Genomic DNA, 15,910 nt, shown 5'->3' with positions numbered 1-15,910 from the left:
CAAGCCTAACATCAAACTAAAAGATTCAAAAAGTTAGAAAAATGTAGTTTTAAACCTGATGTTTCACAGATCACTTTCAAACACCTCACTGTTTAAACAAAAGTTCAGACCATACAGAAAACCCTGACTTACCAAAAACACTATAGTTGAAAACGTTTAGGCCAAACTTCATCAAACTAGTTGAGACAATACAGAATTTGTTGACTAGGGGAGCAGAGTACCACAAGATGGCAGCATTGTCCCTTCTGTGCTTCATCAGGTTTTAATTTTAAGATGTGCTCATCTGTTGAGCCTGCTCTAAAACTGCCCACCTCTTCCTAGAAGCCATTTTTAAGAAAACTGAACAGCCCCTAATTAATATAGAAGGTATAAAGCTACAAGTGATGTAGCATCTATTTTTCTACAGTCCCATACACATATTATCTCTGAACTCTTTATTCCCAAGATCTTGGGACTGGCTATCATTTTTTTTTTTTTTTAGTCTAATTGAGTATGTAATCAGGGATGGAAGCAGTGGCTCAGATTATCCAAGGATTACAGACTCCCAAGCCATGTTTCAATTTCAGGAACTTAATCTTTTTATTTTAATAGTCCCTATTTGGCATTTATGTAATCCAGGTTTTTATTATAGCTATTTTTAATATCTGTTTATTTCTCTTACTAGATTCAATTCAGTCTCAATCATGATGGCTAATTTTATGTGACAACTTGGCTAGACCATGGTAACTAGATATTTGGGCAAATATCAGGCAAATATCAGTCTAGACGTTGCTGTGAAGGCATTTTTTAGATGAGACTAACATTTAAATCGGCAGACTTTAAGATTACCCTCCATAATGTGAGTGGACCTCAACCAATGAATTGAAAGTCTTAAGAAAAAGACTAAGAAAATTCTCCCTGAGAAAGAGGGAATTCTGCCTCCATACTGCCTTTGAACTCAAGCTGCAACATCAACTCTTCCCTGCGTCCCCAGCCTGCTGGCCTGCCCTGCAGATTTTGCAATTGCCAGCTCCCACGATCATATAAGCCAATTCCTTAAAATAAATATCTGTCTCTACCTCTACCTCTCTCTCTCTCTCTCTCCACACACACACACACACACACACACACAGAGAGAGAGAGAGAGAGAGAGAGAGAGAGAGAGAGAGAGAGATTCATTCTGTTTCTCTGGAGAACCCTGATTAATAACTATAGGCCAGGCACTACTGCACCATGGAACAGAAATGACTAAGAAATATCCTCGAGCTTGAGAGACATGTGAACACATAACAATACTGTAAATGCTAAGGCAAATGTATTAAGTACTATAGAACACAAGAAAAAAATTCTTTGGGAAGTGGTTTGAAAAACCATAAGGAAGAGACATTTGAGTTGCAAAGAACAAATAGGTGTCTAACAGGAAGACATTAAAGAACCAAGGATCCTAGTGGAAATCCTGTGAACAAAAACAGGCATGCACAAAGGGGCAAAATAAGCACCATCCCCACATGTGAATATGTGACTTCAAGATACCATGATATAACACCCAACATTTCTTGAGCTCTTCCTATTTTGTTACGGGCTTTTATATGGATATCATAAAACCTCATAACCTTATGAAGCCAGAAACACTTATCCCACCTTTACAGTTTAGGAAACTGAAAGGTACACAGGGTTTAAGCAAGTCCAAGGCCCTAAAAATCAAGCAGGAATATAAACCACAGCAATCTGACTTCAGGTCGACAATCCTAACCACTATATTATGAAGGTTCTATATCCTTTAAAATTTAAAGGTTTATGATCAAAGCAGAGGCCAGGAAACTTCAGGTCTATATACATGTATGTTTTTATTTCTTAGTAGTTATTCTCTTATACTAAGTGTTCAATATACTTTTTGACTCTCTTTTCCAAAGTCCTAATAAAAGTCATACCTGGAATAGGAGTGGGCAGCACCCACACACGCTTATCCAAATTTGAGCACTGCAGGCCTCCTGAAGCACTTCAGGAATATACATTATCTAAACCAGAATGAACAGCAGGCTACCACCTTTTCTTCAGTTTATGATGAAGTGACAGTAGGGGGCAACCTTATCTTAAAACACGTGGATATTATTAATTTATTATTCTTCACAAGCCTATAAGCCTCCTTTATTAAAGGTACGTAAAAGACACATCACCCTTCCCTTCTACCTCAGACTTGGCCTTTCCTTTTCCCTTTCTCTATTACCATCCCCAACCCACCCCAAATTTCACCGACCTTCTCTTTGACTGCCCTTCCTTCACATTGTATTTCTTTGGAATTTCTGCTTTAAGTGCTTTTTAAACTAGTCATTAGAACCATCTCCCTTGACTACTCCCCTTCACTCTCTTAATGGCTATGAAAATAAACCTAGTTTCACCCAAATGTTAACCTGAAGACTAGATGGCACCTGGCCTCATACATGCAAGCAGAGCTAAAACAGTGTGGATAAGCTATCAATAGAACAAATCTTAAATATCTGATTCATCTGTACAAGCATAATATCTGAACAAATATGTAAAATAGGAACTATCTTGATCCAAAAGGAAAGCCTAGAAACTAAGTAACTTTTAAAAATATGTGTGCAGTGAGGTCTGAAGGTTTAATGATTAAGAATCCTTGCTTTAGGGGCTTCCCTGGTGGCGCAGTGGGTAAGAATCCGTCTGCCTATGCAGGGGACATGAGTTCGAGCCCTGGTCCGGGAAGATTCCACATGCTGCAGAGCATCTGGGCCCATGCGCCACAGCTACTGAGCCTGCGCTCTAGAGCCCGGAAACCACAACTACTGAAGCCCGCGTGCCTAGAGTCCGTGCTCCGCAACATGAGAAGCCCAAGCACCGCAACAAAGAGTAGCCCCTGCTCGCCACAACTAGAGAAAAGCCCGTGTGTAGTAACAAAGACCTAACGCGGCCAAAAATAAATAAAATAAAAATAAATTGAAAAAACAAAAGTAGTAGCTATTATTCTTATTCTCAAATAGTGAAGAACTTTATGAAGTTGGGTTATTGGTAGAATCTTTTCGTAACACTTTCAATCACCTTTCCGAAAAGGATTTCATGAGCCGACCAGTCATCTTGTGACACAACCTACAGAGAACATTAAGAGGAAGATGACAGGAGAGGAAAGCAAAGGAGAGGAATGTCTGAAATAAAGTACATAAAGGGAAGTGTACAGTGCTGTGTGCACACCAGTGCTTGATAAATGATACTGGATAATTCATAGACCTTTCTTTTCTTTATTAAATGTGTAAAAAGGAGTCCTCATTCTACAAGCTCAAAATCAGACAAGTATATGAGGGTATATAATTGGCATATTTATAAACTGTATCCACCCAAAAATTCACTGCGGACACAATCCATACTACATTCAACGTCTGCATATTTACATGATACCTCCTACAAAGTAAATACAAAATTAACTCCCATCACTTTAGTTCAGTACATATATGATATAGTTTCAAAACAAAGGCAATTTTTTTCAACCAAAACACCATAGGCAACTTTTTTCAACTCAAGTACCAATTCATAATTTTGTGCAAAAATACAGCAAGACTAATTATAAGGGTTCTGTTCAGTTTTAGTCAGTAAGATACGTTTGTACGCTACTGAGATACAGCTAAAGTTTTAGATTTTAATTACCAAAGTAACAGTACTTCTGATTTACAAGTGACCTAAAAATAGTGGATCCTAATATATATTCTTGACATTTTAAAAAATCTTCAAAATGTAAGTAATACATTTCTAAAAGTACATGTGCCTTGCCATTCATTCAATAAACATGATTTATTTAAATACAGGTCACAAAAGTTCAATTAACCAGAATTCTATACCTATTTCCGGCCTGCTATTTATTTCAGTCTTAAATCTGACTTTATATCAAAAGCAGCAGTTTAAGAATTTATTTAATAAGATTAATCCCAAGAGTTACTGGGTAGCTTTCAAACTATTTCACTCTTTATAAATATAAATCACTAGAAAGTCTAGACCAGTGGTTCCTTGCATTGGACTTATCTGGGGGGCTCTTTAAAATGTGCATGGGCCCTACCTAAGAACTAATGAGTAAAAATCTTCAAGAGTATATTTTTTTTAAGTTTCCAGGTGCTAATATGCAGCCCAGTGTGGAAACCTCTGACTAGACCAGCGGTTCTCAACTTATAAGGTACATCAGAATCACTTGAGGAAACTTTTTAAAAAGGAAAAAAGAGAAAAACAAACATTTGCTTCAACAGATTGAGAGTGGTGTCCAGGAACCAGCATTTTAAACAGTCATTGCAGTTAGCCACCACAAATCACTCTAAGAAACAATGCACAGCCTTTGTCAGGTTATCAATGAGTACATTCAGCAGTTTAGGTGACACTGTCCTGCCAGTGCTAATGATCCTGCCCTAGGAGTTTTAGCCAGTGTTTGAGGGCAACACATAGCCTTTAAAAATAAAATATATTTATACTCTTAAACATAAGGTCAAAACCAAGAGAACTGTGAGATAATAATTCACTCACTAAAGAAGGGAAAGGTTTTCAAACAATTTTTTTAAACCTTTAAACAGACCAGTTCTTAGCACTCGACGTAAATCTAATGCCTTCTCCATCATTGGTTAGCCTGATATGTGATCAGAGGTAGTGAGTGATTCCAGCTTACCAAATGTAACGTAGATTATAAAAGATACACATTCTAATCATAATCTGTAATCTAATCTGTACAGTCTCTATGTAAGAGATTGGACATCATAGATATTAAATAATACTAAAACAGTGAATAATACACTCTCAATTTAAAACAATGAAACTTCACAATATTTCCCTCACATAATAAATTTCTACATGTAATATTGGGGGAGGGGGATCTAGAAAACACTAAAGGTATCATGCTGCCTCTTTTGTGAAGAAGCTATTTATTAATTTTCCACCATTCTTGTCATTATCTATAAAATGGGTAATTGGTATGTATCATTCTACCTTAAGAATTTTTTTTAAAAGCACAGAAAAAGTAACCACATGTTACGACCACACAGCAAATCAGAGGATAGCTAGAACTAGCAGTAAGACTTTCCACTTGGAAAGCTGGGTTCATTATCTTATCAGCTTGACAACTGTATCTCATAGTGTGTGATGACTGTTACTAAGAATTATAAATATTTAAACACATTTGAGTGTGTGAAAGCTACATCACCCCCGCCAAACTTTAGGAATAGATATAATCTACTTTGAACCCAGAAGCAGCATAAGGAAAAAACAGCAACAACAAAGCTAGGAAGCAGATATAGTATATGGTTAGTGGAATCTACATGGCATCTTGCTCACCTATCCTATGTCTAAGATGCTACTACTTCCTGTGTACACACTTTTCTATCATGTTCTTCACAAAGGCTTATACCACCTCTTTTCCAGTGGCATATGAGATTAAACAGCTGGCAATTCTTCTCAACCAAACAATGAAAAGGCAACTGCCAAAACCCAGCGCTGTATTGCCAGAAAGGGAATTCATTTCATAAAATGAGAAACTGAAACTTTCAAATCCACACTTATTAAGAAGCTAAACAATTCATACTAATTTTTAACCACTTATAGTCTAGACTATTAAACCATTTTCCAGTTTATAAGTGACTTAAGGCCAAAATAATGAATTTTAAAAAGCAAAACAAAGTTGAAAAATTACATATAAAATATCCAAACCAAGTGATATTATGTCTTCTACTTAGGAAAAAAAGCTTCTTGAATGGCTGAAATGAAGATAGAGAGACAGCACTCATGGGAAAAGGATTTCAAAACATAACACAATGGTATAAGGCACTACCTTAACTTCAGTCTACACTGGGTCATCTTAAATCCAGAACATGAACAGGGGAAGGAAGGACACAAACATCCAACTTCTCACATCCTTTTAGCTGGTTTGGCAGTTAACTGCTTTTCTCTTTCAAATTCCTTCTCCCGTTGCTGCTCCCTTTCCAACTCTTCTTTTTGCCTCTTCTGCTGCAGTTTAAGTGCTCTTTTCTAAGTCAAAAAAATTTAAAAACCAAGAGAGCAAAAGGCTTATAGGTTACGGCCTAATTTAAAAGTAGTAGTGGTTTTAGAGAACAAACTAGTGGTTTATGGGGGAGTGCAATATATGGGTGGGGGAGTGGGAGGTTCAAACTACTGGGTGTAAGACAGACTAAAGGATGTATTGTACAACATGGGGAATATAGCCAATATTTTGTAATAACTGTAACTGAAAAGTAACCTTTAAATATTAAATTAAAAATAAAAAATTAAAAAATTTTAAGTAATAGTGCTTTGATTTAAGGTAATCAATAAATAATAATAAATTTCATGTTTAATTTTTAAATTCGTTCAGGATAACTTTTTTTTATTGAAGTATAGTTGCTGTACAGTATAAGTTACAGGTGTACAATCTAGTGATTCACAATTTTTAAATGTTCTGGGAAATTTAAGGTCTCCTTGATAAAAAAATTCTGTTACTCAAAACTCTTATTATTAAATGAGAAATACAGTGACATACTCAGAGAATGTGAGCCCACCAGCCCAGCTATTAGTAGAAGAGCCCAGAGTGGGGTTAATAAGAATGTGTTTTAAAAGAAAACAATGTACCATGAATTAAGTATCCTATTGTATATGAATAAATGAGAAGTCAGAAAATGAATACTGAAGAAAAACAGACAATTAAACCTCTACTTCTATAAAGACTGTGAAAGAATTTTCAACTCACTTTTAACTTTGATGTCTTTTCATGAAGCATCAGCATCTCCTTTCTTATATTCACCAACTTGGCATGATAGTGTTTAGCTTCAGTGAACTTAAGATGGAAAAGTAAATTTAAAAGTCAATTTAAAACAGACTGAAATATCAAAATGGATAAATAAATCAATACCTAAATTACAGTTCATTCTGCCTAAATTTGTCAAAATTTTTGAAGATCTAATTATCCCCATATTTTAATTCCAAGATTCAAATTTAATTTAAACCACTAGTAGGCTTTTGAGAATACTTGATTCAGTTCAGATTGATTAAAAGTTACTAAACATAAAATAGACATTTATATTCTGTACAGATAACATTTTGCCTTAAAAACATGCAATATAATTGGGAGATTGGGACTGACATATATACACTGATATGTATAAAACAGATAACTAATAAGAACCTGCTGTATAAAAAAATAAATAAAATAAAATTCAAAAAAAAAAACCAAACAATATAATTCTAAAATTTTAGTAAGACTATCCAACAATGCTATCAGTTTCATTTAAGAAAAGTAAAACACTCTCTACTGCCTTTACAAGGGAGAGACTGAGCCAGGGTACACAGGACAGTTTAAGTGAAGTGTCTGCCCATCAGGAAAAACCAAGCTGTGGCCAGAGAGACCTGAGAAGGCTGTGGACAAGTCTGATCATATTCTTTGGGCTTCTGAAGTCAGACCAAGGAGAACAATCTCTGTAAGGACACTTTTCTTCCCAAGGAGTGATAAGTATAGACTTTCCATCTCAGCCAGAGATGGGAGAGAAGGAAAAAGAAACACCTCATTCTTAGGAAGGAAGGTAACAGAAAGAGAAGATCAGGTAAAAAAAAAAAGGAAAGAAGTGTCAGTAGAGAGATTAGCAGCCTTAATGTAGCTACAAGTAAAGTCAGAGTCTGATGAGCTCTAGAGCTTACAGACCCTCTTTCTCTCTCTCTGGGCTTCTATTTTTCAGTTCCTGAATGACAATCAAAACCACTCTTGGGTGACTTCCCTGGTGGCACAGTGGTTAAGAATCCGCCTGACAATGCAGGGGACACGGGTTCGAGCCCTGGTCCGGGAAGATCCCACATGCCGTGGAGCAACTAAGCCCATGCGCCACAACTATTGAGCTTGTGCTCTAGAGCCCGCAAGCCAAAACTACTGAGCCTGAGTGCTGCAACTAGTGAAGCCCGTGAGCCTAGAGCCCATGCTCTGCAACAAGAGGAGCCACTGCAATGAGAAGCCTGCACACCGCAATGAAGAGTAGCCCCGGCTTGCCGCAACTAGAGAAAGCCCACGCACAGGAACAAAGACCCAACACAGCCAAAAATAAAATTAAAAAAACAAAAAACAACAATAAAAAAAACACCACTCATGGGCTGAGAGAAGGAAAAAGAGCAAGACTTAGTTTCTGCCCTTTCAGATGGAAGCGACAGTATTACATATGCTTGGTTCATTCATTCAACAAATATGTAGCTCTGCTGCAACATGAACTCAATGGAGAAGACAAAGACCACCTCCTTCACAAATCAAGAACTACTGAGTAGAAGACTTTGTATTTACTACCACAGACCTCTGCCTAATACTAGAGAAGGTGGACTTGGTTTCTGATTGTTATAAAAGGAAAACATTAATAAGCCACATTTTTCCAATGAAAAGTCCATTCTTTGACGTATATATGAAAGTCCACAAAATCATGCAAACTAAGCTATTTCTAATGTTCCGGGTAAAGAGAAAGGTAGCCACAAGTTCCTTATTTCTGTTAATTCTCCATTTCCTAAAATAAAGAGTATTAGTTCCTCTCATCAAAAAGCTATAAAGTTTCTGATGAAATTCAACTACTGTCACTTAAATTGAAAGATATAAAGGGGACGTAAAGGACCCTCAAACAGTCTATTTCAGTGTTAATTTGTTATGACATTATGAAAATGCCATACAATTAAATAAATGCTAATTTTAAAAACCATGTACTTGATAAAGAGAGAGGTGCTTTCCTTAAGGGGAAAAATAGTACCTCCAAAGTTCCTTACTTTTACTTCTCTTTTATTAGTCTTTAATTATGAGATCTATTCCAGACTTTCATATATAAGTTCAATTTCCTATCACAAGTTCAACATTTGAAAGCTAATAATTCAAGACAATAGAAGGTCTAATAAAGTAAATCAAGGTTTCCTGTTAAACAACAAATTCTAAACTTTAAAAATTAGAGGAAAACATACGTTAAGTATCTCAAACATACATAAGTACAAAGTTGGGAGGATAAACCTAGCTATTTCTAAAATAAGATGTCATTAAGCTATGTCAACTAAATCATACTTACCAAAGCATTAATATCCAACATAGAATGACATTCTTTAAATTTTGAAATCTCTTGTTCCAGTGTGTCTAATAATACAACTTGGTTCTGTCTGAAACAAAAGCACACAGCCAAAATAAACTTTACATACTTTAAGTGATGGTTCATTAAAAGCAACCACATTCATCTTGGTTAATGTTAAAAGTAGAAATTAAGTTGGAAATTTATTGACTCTCCAAGGCTTATTTAGTTTATCATAATCTTTTTCAAAATAATATTCCAAAGCCAAAATAATATTCCAATATTCTGATAATTAAATACGTCTTTTATTCTTGCCTCAATTTCAGATTTGAATAACATCAAACCATTTAAAATTATTTTATTACTTATTCCTAACAACTCTCTGTATTATCCCCAAAAAAGTTTTTTTTATACTATCTTGCCCAAGAAACTTGATGTTTTATATATATTAAAATTGTAACATCATCATAAAGGAAGAGGAGCAGTGACTTTTTAGATTAGAGTTGGAAAAAAATGCAGTATCAAGGGATAATAATCAGTTGGTGTGATCTTGGAAATTTAGTTTCTCTGGACCTAAATTTCATTTACAAAGTAAGAAGGTCAGACCAAGTAATTTCTAAGACTCCTCAATAAAATCTGATTCAAAACTTGCTATTGAGGAAGAGAAGCCAACCTCTCTGATATTCTTCTCCAGATCAACCAATGCTAGGATCACAGGAATAAGTGACACTGCGGGGGGCGGGGGGTCACTTAATTAAATATTTTAAAGAATACTACAGACAAAGAAAAATATGACATGATGTGCTTGCAGAAGTATGCTAAACAGAGAACAACAATGAAAAAAAGAAATAGCAATGAAGAGACTGAAGGGCAGTTAAAACATCTCCACCATCTAGCACTGAGTATTCCATATCCTACAGGTCATAAGTGTCCGTTCAGCTCTGACTGTGGAGACCACAGAAGGTGAAACCAGAATGGATGAGAGGAGAACCCAGCAAGCCAATGATCCAAGACAAACAGGACAGCAAAAACAAACTGTTACAACTGGAAAACAATAAAAAATAAACAAAACCAAAAGTCAGTTCTTCCAAAATATTGATAAAACTGATAAACTTCTAGCTAGACTACCAAAGAAAAAGAGAGAGGAGATACAAACTACTAACAAAATTTATGGAAGAGGGGTCATCACTACTTATCCCATGGACATTAAAAGGATAATAAAGGAATGCTACAGGTAGCTCTATGCTCACCAATTTGGTAACTTAGATGGAAATGACTAACTCCTTGAAAGACACAAACTACCAAAACTCACACAAGGAGAAACAGATAATCTAAGTAGGCCTATATCTATAAGTAGTAACCTTCCAGAAATCAAAGTACCAGGAACTTTCATGACGATTTCTACCAAACATTTAAGGAAGAAATTATACCAATTCTCCACAATCTCTTTCAGAAAACAGAAGGGAGCACTTCCTAACTCATTCTATGAGGCCAGCATTATCCTAAAATAAAAACCAGATAAAGACATTATAAGAGGGACTTCCCTGGTGGCACAGTGGTTAAGAATCCACCTGCCAATGCATGGGACACGGGTTTGAGCTCTTGTCCGGGAAGATCCCACATGCCACAGAGCAACTGGGCCCATGTGCCACAACTACTGAGCCTGCACTCTAGAGCCCACGAGCCACAACTACTGAAGCCTGCGCACCTAGAACCCATGCTCCACAACAAAGAAAAGCCACCACAAGGAGAAGCCCACACACCACAACAAAGAGCAGCCCCTGCTCACTGCAAGGAGAGAAAGCCCGTGAGCATCAACGAAGACCCAATGCAGCCAAAAATAAATAAATAAATTTATTTATTTTTTTAAAAAAGACATTACAAGAAGGAAAACTATAGATCATTATCTTTCAAGAACATAGATGTAAAACTCCTCAACAAAATATCAACAAATCAAATCCAACAATGTATAAAAAGAATTATACACCACAACCAAGTGGGATTTACTCCAAGTATGCAAAGCTGGTTCAACGTTTGAAAATAAATCAATGTAACCCACATCAACTGGTTAAAGAAGAAAAATCATATGGTCTTATCAGCGGATGAAGAAAAAGCATTTGACGAAGTCCAACACCATTCATGATTAAAAACACTCTAATCAAACTAGGAGGAGAGAGGAACTTCCCCAACTTGATAAAGAATATCTTTAAAAAAAACCATACAGCTAATATTGCACTTGTGGTAAGAAACTAGATGCTTTCCTCCTAAAGATCTGGAGCAAGGAAAGGATGTCCACTCTTACTACTCCTATTCAACATTTTACTGGAAGTCCTAGCTAATGCAATAAGACAAGAAAAGGAAATAAAAGGTATACAGATTAGAAAGGAAGAAATAAAGCTGTCTTTGTTCACAGATAACATGATTGCCTATGTGGAAAATCCCAAAGAATCAACAACAAAAACCCAGGAACGAATATGTGAATATAACAAAGTTTCAGGATACAAGGTTAATATACAAAAGTCAGTTGCTTTCCTATATACCAGCAATGTACAATCAGAATTTTTAAAAATACCATTTACAATAACCCCTGTCAGATGAAATAATCTGGTATAAACCTAACAAAATATGTATAGGATCTATATGCAAAAACTATTAAACTCTAATGAAAGAAATAAGAGATATCTAAGTAATGAAGAGATATTCCGAGTACATGGAATAAAAAACTCAATAGTGCTAAGATATCAATTCTTCCCAACTTGATCTACAGGTTTAATACAATCTCAATTTAAATCCCAGAAAGTTATTTTGTAGATATCAACAAACTGACTCTAAAATTCACATGGAAAGGCAAAGACCTATAATAACTAAGACACACTAAAGAAGAACAAAGTTGGAAGACATACATTACCAAATTTCAACTTACAGAAACTACAGAAATCAAGACAGCAGGATATTGGTGAAAGAACAGATACACTGATCAATGAGACAGTGTAGAAAGCTCTTAACTAGACCCATATATTTCTCTTTGTTCTTTCTCTGAAGTTTGCTTATCTTTCCTTAACACTCAAGAAGTTTAGTAACTGCTTATTCATCACATTCAACTGTTATAAACAGTAGCTGATTTTACTATCATCATCATCAACACTGTCTAGACTTCTAGGAAGATAAATGGGGTTATTGAAACACTAAATTTTAGCCAATGTCCTCATCAATTAAACTTTCCAATTAAACCTTGATTCCTAACTTCCTATAAATAAAGTGTTACCAGATATGTTTTGTTTGCAGAGTATCTTACCTTCCTTCAGTCTATCATATATCATCCAAACTCACCCACAAAATCTTTGACTTTTCTGCCACAAGGATTGGCTGGTGTTAAAATACAAGATATACCACACACTGGGGAATAAAAATAATCTTACTTGGAACTAGCAGAAAACTAAGAATGTTACCAGCTCCCGTAACTACAGTAGGGTACTACATGTAGTAGAACACAGTACCACTTTTATATTCATTTATCATCTTCAAACCCAAGGATTATAACATTAGTTACTAATATTTAAAAAATGGACATAGTTGTTGATTATTCCTCTCCTTTTGCCCTAATAAAGGCCTCTGAGATCAGTTTTCAAAGAGTAAGTCTTAGAGCAGCAGTGGTTCATAGCCAGTTTAAAGGTGACCACCACAAAAAAGAAATAATAGGCCAGCTTGGGCAGTCCAGAGAGGTCCTGACCCAAGAGGAAGAAGAAGCTCAGGCTGCTGTTTCTGGGTGACAGCTGATAAAATCCGAGTGTATATTTTTGCATATTGATTACACTTTATGGATTCCATTCTTCCTTATCCTGTTCCTCTCTTATTCTCCAATCCTTTATTTAGCTAGTAGAGTTATAAACTAAGAATGAAATTGGTCATCTCCAAAAAAGATAATTAGGGATTTCTGGCAACTCATGTGAACCAGCAATTGAAAACAAATGTGACTCTTACAGAGGCAATTTTGCAGCTCTACTCAGAAACAGGTGTATACCCATTTGCAACATCCCCAAGAGGCGATTCTTTCCTAAAATAGTGGAGAGACACCAAAACTAATCAAAGAGTCTAGATAAGATTTAGCGGTACTTCTCAGAAGAGACCAAACACTCTAGGAGCATTCACTTCACTTTTTACATTTAGATTACTGTGTAATCTAAATTACATGTATACTATGTAACTTAGATTACTCCACTCCCATTTGCTAACACAAAAGACACAGAAATACTCCATTGTATTAAATGTTACAAAATATTATCCCTAATACAGTATATACTTTACTTATACAGTAAATTATGACTATGCCAGAGAAGAAATGAGTGCATCTATGTTTTTTTTCAGCTCACGTGAGTTCCTGGAGAGCTTGTTTTGATCTCTGCAGATCTGGCAAGTAGTGAGAAAGCAAGCCTTCTGCCAGTTGCTCCACAGCTTTGTCTTCTATGGTCAAGTCCTCTATTAACCCTTCATCTGGAGAAGTGTCACTTAAACCTGTCCCCAAGCAAAAAATCAAATTTAGGAAGCTTTTAAACTGACATAGGGGTAAGAAAGTAGCAGGGAGGGAGGAAAGGAGGCTGGCAGTGGAGTTCAGAGCACACACACAGGATACTATAGGTATCCTTTTTTTTTTTTAAACTTTTACTTCCTGAGCATCCTCTAAAAATCAAGCTATGAGCACTCAAAAAATATTTTAAAGCTACTAGTACAAGGTAAAGTCTAGCTGAAAAGAACATTAACACACGCAAAATTCCCTATGTGTATGTATTTTTCAGGGAAGGGGATTTAGAGTTTTCAATGAATTATTAAAGGAGTCTGAGGCCTAAAAGGAAGGAACAGTTACTGAATGGAAGCAAGAAATTCTTCTTTCCAAAAGCTTGCAGAATTTTTTTTAAATTAATTTATTTATTTTGGGGTATGTTAAGTCTTCGTTGCTGTGCGTGGGCTTTATTTAGTTGCGGCAAGCGGGGGCTACTCTTCATTGTGTTGCACAGGCCTCTCACTGCGGTGGCCTCTCCCACTGCAGAGCACGGGATCCAGGCTCACGGGCTTCAGTCATTGTGGCTCGTAGGCTCCAGAGCGCAGGCTCAGTAGCTGTGGCGCAGGGGCCTAGTTGCTCCGCAGCATGTGGGATCTTCCCAGACCAGGGCTCAAACCCGTGTCCCCTGCATTGTCAGGCAGACACCTGCACCACCAGGGAAGCCCCTAGAGATTATATATATATATATATATATATAAATATATTATATATATTTTTAAATGCAGGGACTTCACTGGCAGTCCAGTGGTTAAGACTTCGCCTTCCAGTGCAGGAGGTGCAGGTTTGATCCCCGTTCAAGGAGCTAAGATCCCACATGCCTCCCGGCCAAAAAAACCAAAAGGTAAAACAGAAGCAATATTGTAATAAATTCAATACAGACTTTAAAAAAATGGTCCACATTAAAAAAAAAAACTTAAAATTTTTTTAAATAAATGCAATACCTAAAAATATTTTTCTTCAATTCTATGGAAGTAATATGGGTCAACATTTATTTTGCATAGAGCTTGATATTTACATGTAAAGGAAGGGTTGTTTTGTCATTTGTTAGCAGGAAAGAAATTTTCTAAGAATTTCTCCTCTCTTGAAATTCAGAACCTTAATTTACCATAGAAAATAGTGTATAATAATTGTCTTCTGTGTAAATTTAGATTTGATGCCAGGAACTATTTTATTCCTACCTTTCCTTTGAATAATAACAGTGTAAGCATTGTACCAGGCATTCAAAAATGTCTAACATGAATACCCATCTATCACTACTCCTACTGAGAAAAGTACAAAACAATTTCTAAACAGGGTTCAATGAATGATTTGTAAGATTTTAGAATCACTGGTTTAGAATTAAAAACAAAAAAAGTGAAATGGCCACATTACTAAAATGGTACTCCAAAAGCATTTTTAAACTAATATTAAACTCTGAAACACCTCTTTAATCATAATCTGGTAATAATCCATAACATCAAATTAGATCATTATACAAAATACGTTCATCACAATACATTGCTTATAGCTCATTTCCAAGTATAGTTTTTACCACAGATTTAAATTTTGGCAAGATTGAGGAAAACAACATGCTGTCATATTCAAAATTAGCTTTTAGAGATCAAAATAAATTAGCATGGTTTTTATTTGGATCCTGAGAAACATATGAACAAACTCTGGAATTCTCTAGATTGCAAGGCAATATTCAAACAAGTAAGAGCTAACTAGAAACTGAAGCACTCCATAAGTGAAATAAAAATATAGTGGGAAAAGTGAAGCATTTACAGATATTGCCATTTATGTTTCATCAGATGGGAAGTGAATAAAATATATCATTAATGTTATATATATTATATTATTATGATTAATGTCATTGCTAAAGGCTTGATTACAATAACAGTGCAAACAGCAGCAACTCTCTTTAAAAAATATAGAAGGGGGCTTCCTTGGTGGCGCAGTGGTTGAGAGTCCGCCTGCCGATGCAGGGGACACGGGTTCGTGCCCCAGTCCAGGAAGATCCCACATGCCGCGGAGCGGCTGGACCCGTGAGCCATGGTCGCTGAGCCTGCGCGTCCGGAGCCTGTGCTCCGCAACAGGAGAGGCCACAGCAGTGAGAGGCCCGCATACCGCAAAAAAATAAAAATAAAAAAATAAAAAATATAGAAGGGCTTCCCTGGCGGTGCAGTGGTTAAGAATCCACCAATGTAAGGGACACGGGTTCGAGCCCTGGTCTGAGAAGATCCCACATGCTGCGGAGCAACTAAGCCCAGGCACCACAACTACTGAACCTGCGCTCTGGAGCCCGCAAGCCACAACTACTGAGCCCACACGCCTAGGGCCCATG

At 36.3% G+C, this 15,910-nt stretch overlaps 1 protein-coding gene across 1 annotated transcript in view; it reads right to left on the bottom strand.

Moving 5' to 3' along the window:
* Window positions 1-3,213: 3,213 nt before the first annotated feature.
* Window positions 3,214-15,910, bottom strand: part of BLOC1S6 (biogenesis of lysosomal organelles complex 1 subunit 6) — a 16,361-nt gene continuing 3,664 nt past the window's right edge. Inside the window, exons 2-5 of the mRNA XM_024761346.1 lie at window positions 13,400-13,541; window positions 9,033-9,120; window positions 6,704-6,790; window positions 3,214-5,988 (exon numbers count right to left, since the gene is read on the bottom strand). Of these exons, the coding sequence (XP_024617114.1) occupies window positions 5,869-5,988; window positions 6,704-6,790; window positions 9,033-9,120; window positions 13,400-13,541 (437 nt within the window). The 3' untranslated portion in view covers window positions 3,214-5,868. The remainder of the gene's footprint in view (window positions 5,989-6,703; window positions 6,791-9,032; window positions 9,121-13,399; window positions 13,542-15,910) is intronic.

The sequence above is a fragment of the Neophocaena asiaeorientalis genome, unplaced genomic scaffold, assembly GCF_003031525.2.
Source record: "Neophocaena asiaeorientalis asiaeorientalis breed wild unplaced genomic scaffold, Neophocaena_asiaeorientalis_V1.1 scaffold713, whole genome shotgun sequence".
In the NCBI taxonomy this organism is placed as follows: domain Eukaryota; kingdom Metazoa; phylum Chordata; class Mammalia; order Artiodactyla; family Phocoenidae; genus Neophocaena; species Neophocaena asiaeorientalis.
Note: the sequence above shows the minus strand (reverse complement) of the source record. Positions and strands in the feature narration are given on the sequence as shown.